We start from the raw sequence: 18,842 nt of genomic DNA, 5'->3' as shown, positions 1-18,842 counted from the left end.
CCGGCTGGAGCTGGGCATTGAGCACGCGCTGCTGCTGGACGCAGCCGGCCAGGTGTTCTCCTGGGGCGGGGGCAGGTGAGGCCGCTGGGTTGCCGAGAGGCGTGGGGAGGGGACCTTTCCGTGCTCCTGGCGGACTGTTGCTTTTTTTCTCAGACACGGACAGCTCGGCCATGGCACACTGGAGGCGGAGCCGGAGCCAAGGCTGTTGGAGGCGTTGCAGGGCCTGCCCATGGCCCAGTTGGCCGCGGGGGGCTGGCACTCCGTGTGTGTGAGTGGTGAGTGACCTAGGACTTCTCCAGTCGGCTCACCATCTCCAGGCCAACTCCTCTTCCTTCCACAAACCCCACCTCAGTGGGCCCATCATTGAGGTGCTCTTCATGCCTCTCCCCTCTCTCCTGGCCTGCCGTAGCTCTGTCCTGACCTGTTACTGCGACAGCCTCTGTCATCTGCTAGCAGCCAGGGTTGTCTTTCTACCTAAGGTGAAGGGCATGCTAATGGCAGCCTACCCAAGACAGACAAGATGGCTTCGGGGGTGGAGGGGTCACAGGGAACCCACAGGGAGGACAGATGGTGATTGTGAGAGGAGGTGCATGACTGGCCATCAGGTGTGGCTGTTTCCTGAGCCTCTGGAGCCCACGCGGAGAGGGTGGGGCTGGGCACAGGTGAGCTTTGTCTGTGTCAGGGCTGTCAATGGGGCTGCTATTTAGCTCACCTGGGGTTTTAACCACCATCACCTCCTCCACTCCCCTGCCTCACCCATATCACACCTTGGGCCCAGGAAGGCAGCCAGGCAGGAGGAACCCTGGGTGGGGAGGGCAGAGCGGAGGGCTGGAAACAGCCCCATGAGAAGCCTCGAGTTTGAGTCCTTGTATTTGGAGCAGAAGCACGAAGGCCACAATCTGTGTTTCTGAATTCCAGATCACCACTCTGTCCTGTGACCTCAGGCTGCTGCTTAACCTCTCTGTGCCGCCGCTGTCTCATGCATTAAGATGATATTGTGTGAAATAGCGACACTGTGAGAGCTCCTGATAGGGCTTTCGTGAGAATTAAATGATTTGTATTTGAAAAGTGCATAAAGCATTGGCACAGATGAAATCCTTTGTATAATGAGCTACCGCAGCTGGAGAATTTCAGCATTAGTGCTCTGGGCTGTTGGGTGTCAGAGGCCCCAGTGGGACCAGGGATGGAGGCACAGGCTACCTCTGTGGGAGTCAAAGGAGGATGCTGGGAAAGTCTCAGCAATGTGGGGGTGCAGTTTAACAACATGAGACTGAAAATGGAGAAGGCAGGCGGCGTAGCTCAGGAGTTAACTTCAGCAAAGGATGACCAGAGGTGCTGGGGGCAGGGAACTTGAGACACAAAGCCAGGCCTGCCTTTGCCTGGCAGGCAGCAGGCTGTATTTGTCCCCAGGAGCCAATGGGAGGGTTGGGGCAGTGTGGAGGGATGGAAGGGGCTTCATGGATCCCCTCAATGCCTTTCAGAGACCGGGGACATTTATATCTGGGGCTGGAATGAATCTGGGCAGCTGGCCCTGCCCACGAGGAGCCTGGCAGAGGACAAGAGGACAGTCACAGGGGAAGGTGAGGGTCAGCCCCACCTGGGACGTGGCTGTCATTCCTGTCAAGGGGCATGTGACATCCTTGTCACCTGGAGATGCCATGGGATTTGGAGCCCCTATAACAGGTGGATCATTGGCAAGACTGATACCAGTGTTAGTTGCTACTGTATGGCCTTCAAGGCTGCCACCTCTATCACTTCTGTGAATGGGGTTGGAAGCGGCAGCCTGGGCTAAGAATAATGTGCTGGGTTGAGCTGTTGAAGTAAGGAGTGTGATGAGGTTCGGCTCCGTTAACCACCCTTGAAATCATTCCCTCTGCCGCAGCGCTAAACGAAGATGGTTCCGAAGTGGAGAGAGTGGCCGGGGCTCCTGCCCACTTCATAACTATCCAGCCCTTCCCAGCTCTACTGGACCTCCCCCTGGGCTCAGAGGCAGTTGGAGCCAGCTGTGGGTCCCGGCATACAGCTGTGGTGACGCGTGAGTGGGGACAGGCAGACTGCTTTAGGATAGAGCAAGGTACCACTCTGGTTGGGAGCTGCAGGAAGGTGGTAGCAATTTAAAATTTTGCAGTATTGGAAATCGAACACAGGACCTTGTGCTTGTGAGGGAGGCATGGTGCCACTGAATCCCCCCCAGTCTCTGTGTGCGCACGCATGCTGATCCAAAGCCAGAGCTTTACATATGCTAACTGAGCTATACTGCCAGCACTCCTATAATCCCAGCACTCAGGGCTGGAGCCCAGCCTGAACATCTTAGTGACTCAGCTAAACCTTGTCTCAAAATAAAAAATACAGGCCAGGCGTGGTGGTACATGCCTGTAATCCTAGCCCTTGGCAGGCTGAGACAAGAGGATTGCCACCAGTTTGAGGCCAGTGTAGGCTCCATAGTGACTTCAAGGCCTGCCTGAATTACACAGGACTGAAAGAAGGAAAGAGAGGGAGAGAGGGAAAGATGGAAATATTTAGTGTTCAAAACTCCAACAAGGTGGGGCCGGGGATGTAGCTCAGCGGTTCGGTGGCCTGCCTTGCAAGCGCAAGGACCTGAGTTCAATCCCCGCTACCAAAAAAAAAAAACCTCCAACAAGGAAAGCTGGGGATTTAGCTCAGCGGTACTGCACCAGCCTCACAAGCACAAGGTCGTGAGTTCTATCCCTGGTTACCCCCCGACAAAATAATAATAAAAAAAACAAAGATGGTAAAATCCAATAAGGGCTGGGGGATATAGCTCAGTGCAAAGGCCTTGGGTTCAGTCCCCAGTAGTGCAAAAAAAAAAAAAAAAAAACCCAAAACACACACACAAACCTACGTTGAGGCATCTTTGATGCATGCCAAGTAGCCACCTCCCTCATCAGATCAAGCTGCTATGCCCTTGTAGTTTAGTAGTGGCTCCCAGCCCATCAGGCCCAGAAAGTTGCTCCTTCAAGGGAAGCTGATATTCTCCATCCTCCAGGCAGGGCTCCACAGGTTCCCCGTGCCAGCCCCAGCTCAGCAGCCCTGAGATCTAAGCCCGTCAGGCAACATACAGGACACAGACTTCTCTGTCAGCTTACTCCCTTACACACCTGTATGTGTGCTTGCACACTCATCCACAGAGGCCGCTGTTCTCTGCCAGGCCCGTCCCTCGGGGTCGTAACGTGCTGGTTGTGGCTTGGGCATACCAGGCCAGATGGGTGCCTGGCCAAGAACCCTGTTGACTGTTTTTTACCGTTCTTTGGGTTGCAGGAACAGGAGAGCTCTATACCTGGGGCTGGGGTAAGTAGAAGGATTGTTCTGTTTTTTGAGATGGGGATTGGCTATGAACTCTCCAGCAGTTCTCCTGCCTCAGCCTCGAGAATGCTAAGATTACAGTGTGTGCCACCATTGCCGACTAAAAGGATAAAGGAGAGGAAATACCTGGGAGAATGGGATAGGTGACAAAACCACAGACTATAGGAAATGGGGGCCTTGGCTGAACACTGGGAGGTAAAGGATTGAAATGCTATGTCCCTGAACCCCATGGGAATAGAGGTCGGCACACTCCAAGATCAGATGATGCAGAAATAAGATGACGTCAGTACTGCCCATTCTACCCTTCTGACGCAGCATTTAGCCAGCATTTACAAAACAGCTGTCGTTCTGGCTCTGGGTAGAGAAAAGATAGAGTGGCAATCTGAGGTCTGAACATTGTGTGCGGTGCAGGTAGCAGTGAAGCCTGGAGGAAGCTCTTCCCGGTTTTCTGCGTTTGCCTGTCCCTGCAGCTTTCTGGCTCTGGGCTCCTGGATTCACAGAGCAGGAAGCAGCAGGGTGAAAGACGGGCTTCCTTCCTGGAGAGAAGATGACAAAGGGGCTGGTTTGGCTTTAGGTAAATACGGACAGCTCGGCCACAAGGACACCACCAGCTTGGACCAGCCCTGCCGTGTGGAATACTTTGTAGAAAAACAGCTCCAAGTAAAAACTGTCACCTGTGGGCCCTGGAACACCTACGTGTATGCTGTGGAGAACAGGAACAGCTGATGTGTAGATGCATTGTTCAAGTTATAAAATACATAGAAAAGTGTATAAAACAAATGTACAGTATATTAAAAATGACAAAGCTAACACTTGTGAAATTCCCACTCGTCAGGGAAACCCTTGCCAGCCTTCAGAGGTCCTGATCTGTCCCTCCTCATTGCAGCCTCGCCTTTTCCGGCCCCCCTGCACCAGGCAGAGCCCAGGACCTGGACCTGAGATGTCACTCAGGTGATTGTGAAGTACAGCAGATGGGAACACTAGAGGTTGTTATTGCCATTCGTGTCCTTGTTTAATTCAGAATTTACCACCTTTGTATGCATCCTTATGCAGTAAGTCCCGACTTATGAACAAGTTCTGTCCCGGGATTTTTTCCTAAATCAGACAAAGTGAGCTTCTTACAGTATACATGTGAAAGTTCGCCACTTGAATATGTCGGGAACTTAACCGAACTGTACATTCGGTTGTCTGCTTTTAAACAGGTAGTCGTTTGCATGTTATTTTGCTTTGGAGACAGGGTCTTGCTGTGTAGCTCAGGCTGGTTTTGAACATGGCGATCCGGAGCTGGGATTACAGGCATGCTCCACCACGCCTGGTTTTCATTTTGTGTATATTCTTTTGGTTCCACTCAGTCACGTGATCCATTGTTGTATCCTGAAGTTCACTCATTTTTATGCAGTGAGGGATTCTACTGTATCAATGTAGCATAAGCTCTGTATTCTTCTTTGATGGTTTTGTTGTCTGCTTCACTCACTACATAGGGCTTCGATGGTCACTCTTGCGTACACGTGCATGGTTTCTGCAGACAGGTGGGATGCATGCATTCCCGCCAGCAGTGGTATAGGCTCTGCTGCAGCTTAGACATTGATGGACACCCAGCGACTTAATCTGCATTTCCCCAAGTACTAGTGAAGTTGAACAGTTCTTCGTTCACTGGCAGTTGGGAGTTTTTCTGTTGTGAAGTGTCCAAGTCTTCTGTCCTACTAAAACTTTTTATACTTTTTAGTGATTTGTATTCTCATATATTTTAGATGTAAATCTTTTTGACAGTTATGTTTTTATATATTCTGCTGTTAGGTTGTTTTGGGGTTTTTTTCCCCCCATTAAATTTATTGGTACATTTAAGGTAAACAATAGTTACATTCATCGAAATCTTGTACCTTTACATGATGTATCATGGTTATTTTTTTCCCATTCCTGTCCTCCCTTCACCCTCCTTTACAGTTTGTTTCCATTTTTTTCCTTTTTTTATATTTTCTTTTCCCTTATATCCTTTCCCACTTCACCTACTCCTTTAGACCTTTTCTTCCTATTTCACATTATCAATTATACCATTTGAACCTTATTTATACTTTGTTTTTCACACCAGAGGAACTATTTGGTATTTTACTCAGGTGTCCTATTTATTTCTTGAATATGACCTCACACCGTCTCGCTATGTAGTTCAGACTGGTCTTGAACTATGTAGCCCTGGCTGACTTAAAACTCACAGGGGTCCTACTGACTCAGCCTCCTCGTGCTGGGATTACAAGCATGTGCCATGTCTGGCTGAGTTGTCTTTTACATGCTCGGTTTGGGGTGATTGAATCCAGAGTACAGAACTACATCACCAGCCTGTGCTAGGCTGCCCTCAAACTTGCCATCTTCCGTCCTCAATGCTGAGATCACAGGTGTGTGCCACCATGCCTGGCTTTGGAGGGGGTACCAGGGATCAAATTTGAGACCTTGCACTTGCAAGGCAGGCGGTGGCACCACTGAACTAAATCCCCAGCCCTGGCTTTTTTATTTTGTCCCTATCTTCCTTTAGCTCTTTGAGCATCTTTTAGTGTTATTAAAGTTTTTGAGCAGCTCCACAATCTCATATTTCTCAAATGTTTTCTAATTCATTTTTTTCCTTTGAATCAGCCATACCTTCCTGTCTTAGATGCTTTGTGATTGTTACTGTTGAAAACTAGACATTTGTATCCTATAACATGGTTAAGTCTGCAAATCAGATTCTCCTTTTATAGGGTATTTTAAAATTACTATTGTTGTAGAGTGTGTGTGAAGGGAACCAGCCTGAGGTGTAACAAGGTCTTCTGAGATTTTTAAGCCTGCATCTTTCCCTGGACATGTGCAGTAACCATTAACTCAGCTGTATATGCTTTTGCTTTGGCTTATCCTAGTTTGACTAGCTCACAAAGGGGAAAAAAACAACAGAAAGAACACTAGGTCCTTAAGCCCTTGGAAGCTGCTTCAGCCAGGAGTCTGGGTGGTGGGAGGACTTATGGTCATGGTCCACCTCTTTTTGTCTCCACTGTTACAGGATCCTGGTGTTGGGAGGGTGGGGCCTTTATTGCTCACCCTGCCTCCCATAAGCTGTGTACAGGCTGCCTTAGTGTGTGGCTCCCGATGTACAGGCTGAGTGGGATAGCCACTATTGGATTAAAAGGGCAAAATTGATCAAAATGAACCCTTGCCCAGGCTGGCCTCAAACTTGTGGTTCTGCCTTGGTCTCCTGAGCAGCTGGATTCCAGGTGTGTATCACCAAGCCTGGCTCACAGGCTTTTCAGTAGACTTGAGGTCCAGCATAGTCACATCAGAAAGGTTTTGGTAGCACAGCTGTCACCTATGTGCAGAGAGGGATTTCTGCTTAACTGTTTTATTCAGGACACTATTGTGACCTTTTGTGACAGATTTTAGAAATATTTTTCTTGGCTTGTCAGCTGTCCTTTGATATTTGATTTCTCTTGCAAAGGTTTTTGTGTCCAAATTTATTGGTCTTTTGTTCTATGTTTTTTTTTTTTTTTTTTTTTAATAGGGGATCAAACTTGGGACCTTGTGCTTGCAAAGCAGGTGGTGGAACCACTGAGCTAAATCCCCAGCTGTTCTATGTGGTTTTGAGTAACAAAAAACTTCCCTTTTCACTTTATAGAGGAACTCAACCTTCAGTTTTCTTCTTGTGCCATTTTTCATATTTAAATCCTTGATCCCTTGATCCACTTGAAGCTTATTCTTCCATATCCTATTAGGTATGTATCTTTTTTTTGTTGTTTTGTTTTGTTTTTTTGAGACAGGGTCTCACTGTGTAGTCCAGGTTGGCCTCAAACTCACAGCAATCCTCCTGCCTCAGCCTCCTGAGTGCTGGGGTTACAGGTATGCATCATACACTCGACTTAATATGTATGTTTGTTTTGGTACCAGGGATTGAACTCAGGACCTTGTGCTTGCAAGGCAGGTGGCAGAACTAGAGCTAAATCCCCAGCCCCAGTTTAATATGTATTTTTTGTAATGACTGACTAGTACCCTAATGTTAGGGCCTGGATGTGAAATGTTGCCAAAGGCTTACATGTTTGGAGATGGGCTTTGGGGAAGTGATCAGATCACAGGGCCCTAACTTTGTCAGAGGACTGATATATGGATGAGTTCATAGTCAATCGGCTTAGCAGGAGGTGGCTCCTAACTGGATGAAGCAGGTCACTTAAGGCATGGCCTTCAAGTTCTTTCCCTTCTTAGCTTCCTGGCTGCCATGAGGTGAGCATCTTTCCTCCTCCATACTCTTCTGCTGCATTTCCCACCACAGGCCTAAAAGCAGTGGAGCTGGCCAACCACAAACCAAACCACTGAACCTGAACCAAAGCAAATCTTTCGTTTTCTCAGGTATTTTGTCACAGCAATGAAAAATTATCATAAACATTTCCTTTAGTTGAGTCTGTTTCTGAGCCTTTATTCTCTATTTGTCTGTACCATGCTGCATTAATCACAAACTTTGTAAGTTTTGTTCTGATAGAGGTTGTAGCTTTTCTCTTCGTGTTAGCCCATTTGTTTCTTGCCTTGAATTGTGGATGTTTTTATATATCCTGGATTTAAGTCAGGGTAAGAGCAAGTCAGACATGATTTGCAAATATCTTCTCCCAGTTGACAGCTTTTCTATTGCATATCGTTTTTGAACCAGGCATGGTGGTACGTGCATGTAATCCCAGCCACTTAGGAGCTTGAAGCAAGAAGATCACAAGTTTGAGCTCAGCCTGGGCAACTCTGCAAGACCTTGTCCCAAAGAAGGTAGGGGGTTTGTGTGGAGCACTTGCCTAGCATAAGCAAAACCTAGATTCGATCCCAACACTACCAAGGAAAAATAGTAAGTAGGCCATGTACATAACTGTACTCCCAGCTACTAGGGAGGTTATTTCTCTCAACCATTCTTAATTTAGAATATAAAAATATACAAGATTTTTTTTTAGGAATATCTTAAAAAAAAAAAAAAAAAAAAGTCTCTCATGTAGTTCAGGCTGGCCTTGAATTCACAGTGATCCCTTCTGCCTCAGCCTCACTGATCTTGTCTATCTTCTTGGCAATAAGAAATTTGGGGCGAAATGAAAACCACAATATTATCTTTTTGAAAAGTATCTATACACATTTTAATTTATTTTTAAGAATTTATATTTTAAAAATAAGACATGTATATATGTGACTAAACAGCATGTCTGACAGCTACAGAGCAAGTTCACATTGGTAACCTTTTGAGAACCATTTTAATGTGTCATAGGTAGAAGAATAAATAGTGCTTTAGAACACAGTGATGGACAGAACAGGTAGAAAGCCTCAGCGCAGATGCTATTGCAGGGATAATGCAGGGACAAGCCCCAGTAGTGACGTGTGCAAAGGTGCTGGTCTCTAAAGTAAAAAGCAGCCCCACCCACCGAGGCAGCCTCCCCACCTGGCTGCAGCTGCAGGGTAGGACCCCGGCATAGCAGGCACAGGGCAGGGACCGGACCCCGAGGAAACGCTTCAGACAGCGTGTGCGATCATACAGACCCCCAAAGGGATCGCACTCTGTAACAAAAGCTGTACACAGTTTAACAAAGGCGCTCCCAGCCGCCGTCACTCTTGGGCAGTCGTCAGGCCACAGATGCTGACTCACAGACCTCAGTGTGATGGGGACAGGCCTCTGAGTGAGAGCAAGGCCATCAGAGCTGTAACATTAACTGGACATCCCTAGATTTAAAAAAATGTTAACTGATAATTACAAGCGCACCAGCCAAACTTATAGCCCATGGCCCATACCCCAAGGCTGAGCACAGGCAGTCATTTTCCTACACAACAGTGAAATGCAACAAGCCCTGGATCATGCTTATCCAAGTACAGTTATGGGATAGAGAAGGAAATTAGGTCCCAGGTGCTAAAATCTGTACTTACTGCTATAAACTAAGTTTTAAGGTTATTTCTTGAATTAAACTGAAGAAAAACTCCAGCCCCCACCCCATATAATTAAGTCCAGCTGACTGCCTGGTCAGGGCTTCTCAGGACTGGATGTTGGTTGAATTGAGGATTCGAGAAGTAGCATCAGATTTGGAAGCCTTTGAAAGTTCTCGCTGTTAAAAAACAAACAACATTAGTGCCAGCGCTACCCCTATCACAGATGCCCCGCCTTTCCAGTCAGCAAAGTCCTGAGGACAGTTTGTGTGAAACAGAGGCCCCCCTAGCCCAGTCCATGTTAGAAGGTGAACTCTGAGCACCATGCTGTTAGTCACACATGGCCCCTGACCCCTTTTCCTAAGCCAGCCCCTTCTGTTAAAAACCTCACTCAAGATAAATCCCTTCTGCTTCACAAAGCTACTCTTTAGTTATAAAGCTAGGTGAGCAACAAGCTTTGGTTTCTTAAGCCCTTTACAAAATAATGGGCTGCCCAATTTATCTACCAATCCCTGGGGCTGAGGGCCTTGTAACCTGCTGGTGATTTGATCTCATGCTGGAGCACATGGTATATAGAGCAGAAAACAGCGTGTGAATGACCACCGAGAAAGGTGTTAGTGGAGGTGAGCATTAGTGGCTTTAGTGCTGCCCAGTGGAGTTTATTAGCCATAGCAACAGAACCAGATGAACCCCTCAGAAGGTACACTTAAGCCCCAAATAGATGAAATGGGCCTTGGCTGAGCAAGCAAATATGAGAAAGGTAGCCCCTCTGGCTAGGCTAGCTAGCCCGAGTGACACACATTCACTTCTACACATACGTATTTTGGAAAAGGTACCCAAGTATGAAGCTAGGTTCAATGCTCCAAACTACCCCATGCAACATGGGAGAAAGCCTAGGCTTTCTTTCACTCAGTACCCCTCAAGGGAGAGAGGTGGCCTCATCTCTCACTGGTGGGATATTGAGGGAAGAAAAGACAGCTTGTTAAATAAAAGGCATTAGAGTTGGGTGTTAGCAGCTACAGAGCAGGATACTATGAGATGAAGGCCAGGTTGGAAAAATTACTTCCCAGTGCTTCATACACACTTTAGCAACTCAGGATGGTAGACAGGCAAAAGCAGGTGAATGGAAAGTTGGTGATCAGCCCCAAGAGGTTAGGGAGGTTAGTAAGGCATACTCCAGGACACAATCAGCAAACAGGCCAAGAACCTCATCAGAAGCAGCACACAGCTGGGGCTCCCCTCCCCACATGATGGGGCCTCTATTCTTTCCAGCATTCTCTAGGTCTTGGGTGTCATAATTGAGGAGGAAGGTTTTCTTCCCCTGACTTCGGGGGCGGGGCTGAGAATCCAATTCAAGTCTGAACAAATTTCCTTATTAATCAATCACAGATTAATCATTTAGAATATAAGATATGTATTTTTGAAGTCCATAACAGGAATCCCTGCTTTTTTTGTAAGAAAGGTTCTGTGACAATAGGCTGAGATTATGGGTTAGCGTAGCCCTGTGCCCCGTTGGGAATGAAGCCAGCAGACAACAGATCAGATTGGAAAAGTGGGTCATGGGACATGCAGGGGTCGCGATACAGACCTGAAGCCTAACAGTTGAGCTGTCAGAGAGGGACGGATCCTTCTAAGAACAAAGAATTAAGACAGTTACCAAGAACTCCACCAAGAGAGCACCAGAGTAGTGAATACAGGTCGTCACCTTCAGCCAGGGAATGGTTTTAAGCAGAAGGATCCAGGTTAAATATCCAGTGCTGCTGCCAGCTTGCATCCTAAACACCCTCTTACGCCACCCATACCCACACCATGGTCAAGGCAGGAAAGGGATTCTCAGCCTCTGAGGTAACTGACCTGACTGACTAGGGAAGACCCCCACTTTGCCCCAACTGTGTGCTCCCCAGAGACTGGTAGATATTAGGAAAGGTGAATTACCGCAAACTCAGAATAGGTGCTGGCAACAGAATTAATGCTGAAGTTGCGCTGGAGGGGGGCTGAGCCAGGGTACCCACCACTCAGGAAGCTGCCACTGAGCTCCAGGTTCTCCTTGTTGGCCCCAAGTCTGTTGGCACGGGGAGTTTTCTTTCCTGAACAGGTGGAAGTGACTACTGGCTGCAGAACCGAAAAACAGATCTTTGTATCTCCTTATGATGAATGCACACACAGACAAAACCCCAAGGATCAAGGTGTTTTTGTATGGCTTTTTCTTTAGGACTCTGGGGAATGAATCCAGGACCATACCCCTACTTCCTTTTTGGTGAGAAATGGTCTGTTGATCCTCCTGCTTCTGCATCCCAAAATGCTGGTGTTATAGACATGTGCCACCACACTCGGCTATGATGCATTATATATATGTAGTATATGTCTATCATCGTGGACTTTTGGTTTTGGGAAAAAAGTACATGAATTCTTAATGATCTACACAACACCTATCCTGAACATGGCCTATTTGCAAGGCTGATCCTTTTTTAGCAGAGATCCCACCTCGTTCCTGATACCTGACGATATCTAGTAATCTAGTGTCACTGGTCTGGGAAGGGGAACCTAGCTCAATACTACCTGATCCTCCTGTCCCTAACATTGCCCAGTGCTTCCTGAGTGAGGACGCTCAGCAACTATTTTTTATCTCCTTAGTTTTTGATCATTATCTAATGATTATCTATCTGGGTAGGTAATATCAACTCAGCATCTCGCTGAAAACTGAATCCAGGAATCGTGGAGATGAGACCAAGTAGGGGAGACACCCTTATACATAGAGCATACCAACCTTGCTGCCAGAAGGAGGAAGTCGAGACATGGGGGAGTGGTAGACTGTCCCCCCAAAGGCAGGACGAAAGCTACTATTGGCTGCAGTATTGGACGTGGTGGTAGTGTTCAGCTGAGGAGAACAGATACATTACTGATGTGAGGTAACACGCTCAAGCCTTGCCAGCACCTGTCTTCCCCATCCCCCTGAAAATGACATGAGTATAGGAAGCAGTTTAGGAAAGATGAGTCTGCTTGCTAAAGAGCCTGCTCGGTCAAACTGCACATCTTTGTGGAAACTCCTGAAAATGTTTACATGTCTGTCCTATTTATTTCACTTAAGAATACTGTAGCTGGGTGTGGTGGCGCACACCTGTGATCCCAGCACTCAGGAGGCAGAGGTGGAGATTGCTGATGAGTTCAAAGCCAGCCTAGGCTACACAGTTGAGTTCAAGGCCAGCATGAACTACATAGTGAAACCCTGTCTCCCGTCAAAACAAAAACGCTTTTAAAAAACCTACTTATACCCAACAAATGGAACTGTAAAGTGGTGCCGCTACTTATGCCACAGACATCATATGACCCTAACATTTACCCAAGAGTTAAAGATGAGTATAGCAGTTTAATCAATACTCAGTAAATGGGCAAGAAGATCGCGATGTATTTATACAATGGAATACGCCCTCATAATAAAGGAGTATTGATACATAACATGAACCTCAAAAAAAAAAAAATGAAATGGGCTGGGGATTAAGCTCAGTGGTGCCGCCACCTGCCTCGCAAGTGCAAGGTCCCGAGTTTAATCCCCAGTACCAAAAAATAAACCGTATGATTCTATATAAAATGTCAGAAAAAGCAAAGTAATCTATAGTGACAGGAAACCTGACTGCCAGAGGCTGAGGGAGGAGGAAAGGAATACAAAGTCGCACTAGAAACTTTGGGGGCAGTGGATATGCCCATTACAGTATTTTGATCCTGGTGATGGTTCCATCGTGTACACATACCCAAACTTAACTGGGCACAGGGATCCCAGCACTCCAGGCGGGCAAAATTTAAGCCTGAAAGTTTTGTGTACTCGGGGGACCAGAACCCAACAATGAGGAAGTGTCAGCCAAGAACTGTCGGCCACACTGTTATCACAGGTTGGTTAATGCAGCCAGGACTTGATTCCTGCTCTAGAGATTTAGGAGTATTAAATAGTCCTTTAAAAATGATCCATTTATCAAGCATGAACGTATTAAACATGTCTTTCACCTAGTACCATGGTCACCTGTTGGAACTACAGGATGAACCTGTGGAAGTCTCATCACCACAAAATATCAGCAGCTACTGGCCCGAGGAGTTTAGTGCAAAGACAACACCTGGCATACGACAAAGCTGGCCCCCTGCAACTGCCACTGTGGGCCACTGCTCAGAGTTAGACATCAGCCTTCCTCTCACTCTGATGAAGCCAGCCTGAAACCCTAAACCTCTTTCCCGTCTCAGCAGGCCAGAGGGGCAAGAATGGGTGAAGAGCCCTGGCCTCCCCTCCGTCACGAGCTGCACACGTAAGGGTTGCGTTTACCTTGCGTACTTTGCCGGGCGTGCTGGGAGCCAGAACTCGCCTCTTGCTGGGCGTCCGGGGAGCGCTGCCGTACAGTATCTCTGTCTCTGTCTGCTTCTTGTTCTTCAATTGCTGGGTGAAAGAAGCAACAGTGATGAGTCCCAGCAGGAGAACAGGTCCGGGATGGGGACGGGAGCTGACACCCAGCGTCAAACCTCCATAGCCTGCTGCCGGCTACTTAGTCTTCAGTCCACCCTGACCCCGGCGGAGACACAAGGCTGCTCAAAATCCCAGTTTTCACGCACACTTACCCTTTCCTGCTTGGCTCTCTCTCTCTCCAGTCTGTGTGCCTCCCACTGTTCTGTCACATACTCCATGAATTTCTGCCCATTCACTAGAAATGCCGTCGATTGCTCCTGTTCCCACATTTCAATCCGTGTCTTCAACTCCTCTTCCAGCTGAGACGAGAAACAATGCCCTGTTCATTCTTCAAGTCTTTGGTGTGAAGCCCAAAGGACATGATCACCCTAGAGTGAATCCACTCTACCTATAATCGCAGTACTAGGAGGCTGAGGCAAGAGGACTGTGAGTTCGAGCCCAGCCTGGGCTACACAGTGAGACTGTTTCAGAACAACAACAAAAAAGCAATTCTCCTCTCCCTAGAACATTATTAATCTCACTTTAGGTAGTGGACCCACATGGGTCAGAATAACCAGAAATCAAAGCCTAAGGATGATTCATTCATAACCCATGCAAAGGTACAAAAAAGCAAGAAGGTGGAGTCTGGATACCGACGTTTTGATATCTAAAGCTGGAGGCAACATTGGCAGGATCAGTATACTGCAAGTAGGACTAGGGACTCAGACTACCTGGGTTGCAATCTAAAATGTACCACTCTGTCGGGTGTGGTGATGGTACAACACCTGTAATCCCAGCACTTGGGAGGCTGATGCAGGAGGATCACCGTAAGTTCGAGGCCAACCTGGTCTACATAATGAGTCCAATACCAGCCTGAACTACATAGGGAAAACCTGTCTTGAAAAATAAATCTACAAATCAAATCTACTACTTATTAGCTCTGAAAAGATGGGTGGAAATAACATAGGAATATGGTGAATTATTTGAACAAGTGAAAACACTTTGAAATCCTATCTGATACAATGCAATAAAATGGTGACGGTGATTACTGAAATAGGAAATAGGCTGGGTGGTTGCATACCTGTAATCTCAGCACTAGAGAGGCTGAGGCAGAATAATTGCCATGAGTTCAAGGCAAGCCTGTGCTACATAATGAGTTCAAGCTAGCCTGGACTACACAGCAATACTCTGTCTCAAAACAAAACAAAAAAATAGTAATGAGGCCTATGGCACTTTCACAAAACCTTGTACTATATTACGTGCTAAATTAGTGCCCCAAAATCCACGTTAACATCCTAACCCCCAGTGCCTCCCAACGTAACTGAATTTGGAGATAGGGCCTTTACGAAGGTAACTGAGTCCACCAGTGTGACTGGTGGTGCTTAAGACAGACACACAGAGGGAAGATCATGTGAAGACAAGGAAGGGAAGGCAGATATCTGCAAGCCAGCCAAGCAGAAAGGTCTCAGGAACCCAACTGTCAGTGACACCTTGGTCTCAGATTTCTAGCTTCCACAATTGTGAGAAAGTACCTTTCTGTTCTTTGTGCTGCCTAATGTGTGGTAATATATTACAGTTGTCCTAGAACTCACATACCTTGATAAGCAGTTGTTTACATGGAAGGCCCAATATATTCTTAAAATATTTGGAGGGCTGGGGATTTAGCTCAGTGGTGCTGCCGCCTGCTTTGCAAGCACAAGGTCCCAAGTTTGATCCCCAGTACCAAAAAAAAAAACACCACAATTATTTGGAAAAAAAGATAGTGTGGGGGCAAAATTATAGGTAGCAAAGGATACACAGAAAGTGACATCTACCAGGTGTAGTGGTGCATGCTATAATCTTAGCACTCTGGGAAGCTGAAGCAGGAGGAGCCCAGTTTTAAGCCCAGCCCCATGATTTAGTAAGACCTGTGTCTCATGCCCAGTGTGAAAATCCCGGGTTCAATCCCCAGACCACAAAAATAAAAATAAAGTGAGGATGTGGAGGTGTCTGGCTGCGACATCTATCACCCCACTGATCACCAGGGAGGATGTGGCTGGCTAGGCAGTGTCCCCTTCCTCCCTCACTGCTCCACGTGCTTCCCTCCCAAAGCTGTGTGCTCAGTTGAAGATGACCACCCCCGACAGAGGAGGACCATTTCTTCAGTCACCGGCATATGAGTAGTTGTGCTCCCTTGCTAGAACCTCCAAACAAGCTCTCAAAGATAAAGTGAGATAGCTTAGATATAAGCATCAAAAAATCTTGAGCAACAGGGCTGGAGATTTGGCTCAGTGGTTCCGCCACGTGCCTTCTAAGTGCAAGGTCCTAAGTTTGATCGCTGGTACTAAAAATAAAAATCTCAGCAACAATATTACCTTAGGGAGTGTTTTCTGGAGTTTTGCGCGTTGCTTTTCTTCCTTTAGAAGATTTCCTCCCCGATTTGTAAATCGACTCGGATCTGAAGCTTTTCTCTGAAAAATACATTTTTATTTATTTCTGATTAGGATAATCAGACTAATTACTTCTGCTAAGATTTCTCGTTCTCATAATACATATTGTTAAAATTTCAAGAGTTTTGCATTCTATGTACTCTGAGTGGTGAGGAACCATGGCCTTCAGAGCCATGGGCACTCCCAGGAATGTTCAAGAGAACTAGCACTTCCTCTTTATCTAAAGAACAGCATGAAGTAACAGTGTCATCAGCTCCCTTCCTCCACTTGTGTGTCAGATGATGACACATCACTAGACATGAGATGTGTGGAGGGGATGGAGGTCTACATTTAGAGGGCTTGGTGTGGTGCCTACCTGCCCACTTAACTAATGGCACATCGTCACAGGATGCAGCTGAACTGCATGGTCAGGAAGGTTAGAAATAAGGGTTTCACTAAGTCCTCCCAAAATAAACAAAAAATGTAAACTGAGAGCTAAAAGGTGCAGCTCAGTGGTCGACCTCTTAATATTTGCAAGGCCCTGGGTTTGATCCCCAGGCCTGCAAATAAATACATGCATAATACAGCTTCTCATTCTTTTTTAACTACCTGTTTTTTTTTTTTCCGTACCAGGCATCAAACTCAGTTCCTTGCACTTGCAAGGCAGCTCCAGAACCACTGGGCTAAATCCCTGGCCTTAACTACCTGTTTTCTAATCTTTTATAATGTATATATAGTAATAAGTATTTAACTAAGCATTTTAAGTATAGTCTATTATCTGAAAACAGTAGCAAACAGAACCATTCTTGGCAATTTGGAGGCTAAACATGTGAAAAAACTTTTCTATTACAGAATGCTTGATTGGTTACATCCTATACACAATAACTAGAACGGACAAGAATGTATATTTTTCTTAAATGTGGGCATGTCAACCAGATTGCTGCTTTAGCTCTTTGTTCATGTGTCTTCTTCCTTGCTTTTAACCAGAAATACAGAACACCTTAAGGACTGGCTGATCCTAAACAGCTCTAAGACCTCTTGTTCACTGAGTCTTAGTTTCCTGCCAGTAAACTTGAAGAACTAAAGATTTTCTAAAATCCCCTTCCAGCATGAACCTGAGAATGAGATCTTCTTAAAACTTTGGGCCTGAGGTGCCTCACTTGTCTCAACTTAGTCCTATTCCTGGGCTCTAAAATGCTGTCTATGCCAAGTGTATCAGAGGAAAAGGAATTGAGAGTATACAAATGCACCCCATAACCAGGCAATTTTGTAGGAAAAGAGCAAAAGCTGCAACAATAGAGAATGCTAGCTGCCTGCCCTGACACCCACTCTTCCTGCTTTCCGTAGTAACAGATCCACATTTGGTACCGCAACTCTCCTAGCCAAGTGCTGTGAAGAGCTGGGAAGACCCTTACAGAGGACAGAGGGCAATGCCTTTCTTGTTCTTTCCTCCATCACACTGCCCAGAATGGGGCAGCATCATTTGAGTGACAGGTCTAGCAGCCCCATATTCCTGAGGAGGAAGGGCCCTCAGTGGTGGTGAAGCCCCAAGCTAAAGAAGCGTGCGCCCTGGTCACTGCTGAAATGCAGTGCCTGAGTCCCTCTGCACTCACCTGCAACAAGTGTCAGCTATTCATTTGGGGGTTTTCTCTTACAAGCCCTGCACATAGGCGTAGCAAGTACAGAGGGTTAGCAGGAATTCAGAATTAAAGGACAAAGACAGGATAGTAGATGTCTGGCAAAGAACAAAGAGAATAACTGTAACTGTACACAGGCCATGGCTTCTAAACATTTCATTTTACTCTAGGGAAAACAGACGAACACTAGAGCAGTACCTCAAATTCCAAGAAAAGCCTCCAGTTCTCTTCCCACTTCTGGACACCTTCAAAGAGCTCCTTGTGAACTTCATAGTAGTTTTTCAACTGCACAATCTCAGCATCATGCAGCTGCAGCAGGCTTTCTGTGTAGTCCTCTGTAACATATAGGGGCCCAGTAGTTCCAAAAAACATCCTCTAGTATTTAATATCCCAATTAAGTAAAACTCCATCCCCCTAAAATGGAGATAAAGTTTGTTTTTCCTTATAATAAAGTGATACAGAAATGTCCGTAACTGTGGCTAATGAAAAATAAAAGCCAGGAGTGTCAAGATCAGCCCAGAGGTACTAAGGGACTAGGGCTTCGATCAAAATAATGTTCTCCAAGATCTGTGTGTTTCTTGCCTTGTCTTAGCTTCCTTTCAGCTTTTCCTAGACAACAGCAGTTGAGTCATGGGAAATGTCTAAAAACACGCACTGATTTTAGTTAGAATAGCTTCAAGACTGACCTGGAACTCACTATGTAGCCCAGGCTGGTCTCTAACTCATAGAGATCCTCCTGCCTCAGCCTCCCAGAGTGCTGAGATTACAGGTGTGTGCCACTACGGGGCTCAGAATAGCTTCATCTTCATGTTCAGGCTAACCTAGAATCCAGTGGGCTCAGGAAGTCAAACTCCTGTGGACTCAAGTGTATGCTCAGGCACTTTCTGGGTTAAGCTGCTCAACATTATTTGTCTCAGTGTCCTCATCTCTTGACATGGAGAAGAATTGAGATAATATTGTTAAGGGTTTTAACAGTGGCTTTGTTGGCTGAATCTCTCATAAGAGGAAATACAGAACTTCCTACTGAGTCCCTTGGCTTACAAAACATCAATGAGCAAGCCATATAAAGACTACCACTTCTGGGCCAGGGATTTAGCTCAGTGGTTCTACCTCCTGCCTCCCAAGTGCAAGAACCTGAGTTCAATCCCCAGTACA

General features: G+C 46.4%; 2 protein-coding genes and 1 long non-coding RNA gene across 7 annotated transcripts in view; 2 read left to right on the top strand and 1 right to left on the bottom strand.

Annotated features, from left to right (window-relative positions):
* Positions 1–4,204, top strand: part of Rccd1 (RCC1 domain containing 1) — a 6,646-nt gene extending 2,442 nt beyond the window's left edge. Inside the window, exons 4-9 of the mRNA XM_010621250.3 lie at positions 2–75; positions 154–275; positions 1,482–1,580; positions 1,883–2,035; positions 3,280–3,309; positions 3,899–4,204. Of these exons, the coding sequence (XP_010619552.1) occupies positions 2–75; positions 154–275; positions 1,482–1,580; positions 1,883–2,035; positions 3,280–3,309; positions 3,899–4,050 (630 nt within the window). The 3' untranslated portion in view covers positions 4,051–4,204. The remainder of the gene's footprint in view (position 1; positions 76–153; positions 276–1,481; positions 1,581–1,882; positions 2,036–3,279; positions 3,310–3,898) is intronic.
* A 3,843-nt stretch (positions 4,205–8,047) lies between these two features.
* The window catches only part of LOC104860083, a 15,536-nt gene continuing 4,741 nt past the window's right edge, over positions 8,048–18,842 (top strand). Inside the window, exons 1-2 of the long non-coding RNA XR_779573.2 lie at positions 8,048–8,085; positions 13,220–13,508. This is a non-coding gene — a long non-coding RNA (uncharacterized LOC104860083). The remainder of the gene's footprint in view (positions 8,086–13,219; positions 13,509–18,842) is intronic.
* The window catches only part of Prc1 (protein regulator of cytokinesis 1), a 21,262-nt gene continuing 10,892 nt past the window's right edge, over positions 8,473–18,842 (bottom strand). Inside the window, exons 8-15 of one of the 5 annotated variants that reach the window (XM_010621091.3) lie at positions 17,886–18,022; positions 15,997–16,092; positions 13,816–13,962; positions 13,526–13,636; positions 11,984–12,094; positions 11,152–11,328; positions 10,805–10,846; positions 8,474–9,395 (exon numbers count right to left, since the gene is read on the bottom strand). In XM_010621091.3, coding sequence (XP_010619393.1) covers positions 9,324–9,395; positions 10,805–10,846; positions 11,152–11,328; positions 11,984–12,094; positions 13,526–13,636; positions 13,816–13,962; positions 15,997–16,092; positions 17,886–18,022 — 893 coding nt within the window. In that variant the 3' untranslated portion in view covers positions 8,474–9,323. Of the gene's footprint in view, positions 9,396–10,804; positions 10,847–11,151; positions 11,329–11,983; positions 12,095–13,525; positions 13,637–13,815; positions 13,963–15,996; positions 16,093–17,885; positions 18,023–18,842 lie in introns of all 5 variants that reach the window. The other 4 variants (XM_010621090.3, XM_033761091.1, XM_010621088.3 and 1 more) reach the window with 4 other exon arrangements.

Source organism: Fukomys damarensis, unplaced genomic scaffold, assembly GCF_012274545.1.
Source record: "Fukomys damarensis isolate Sample0158 unplaced genomic scaffold, DMR_v1.0_HiC HiC_scaffold_7, whole genome shotgun sequence".
NCBI lineage: Eukaryota > Metazoa > Chordata > Mammalia > Rodentia > Bathyergidae > Fukomys > Fukomys damarensis.
Note: the sequence above shows the minus strand (reverse complement) of the source record. Positions and strands in the feature narration are given on the sequence as shown.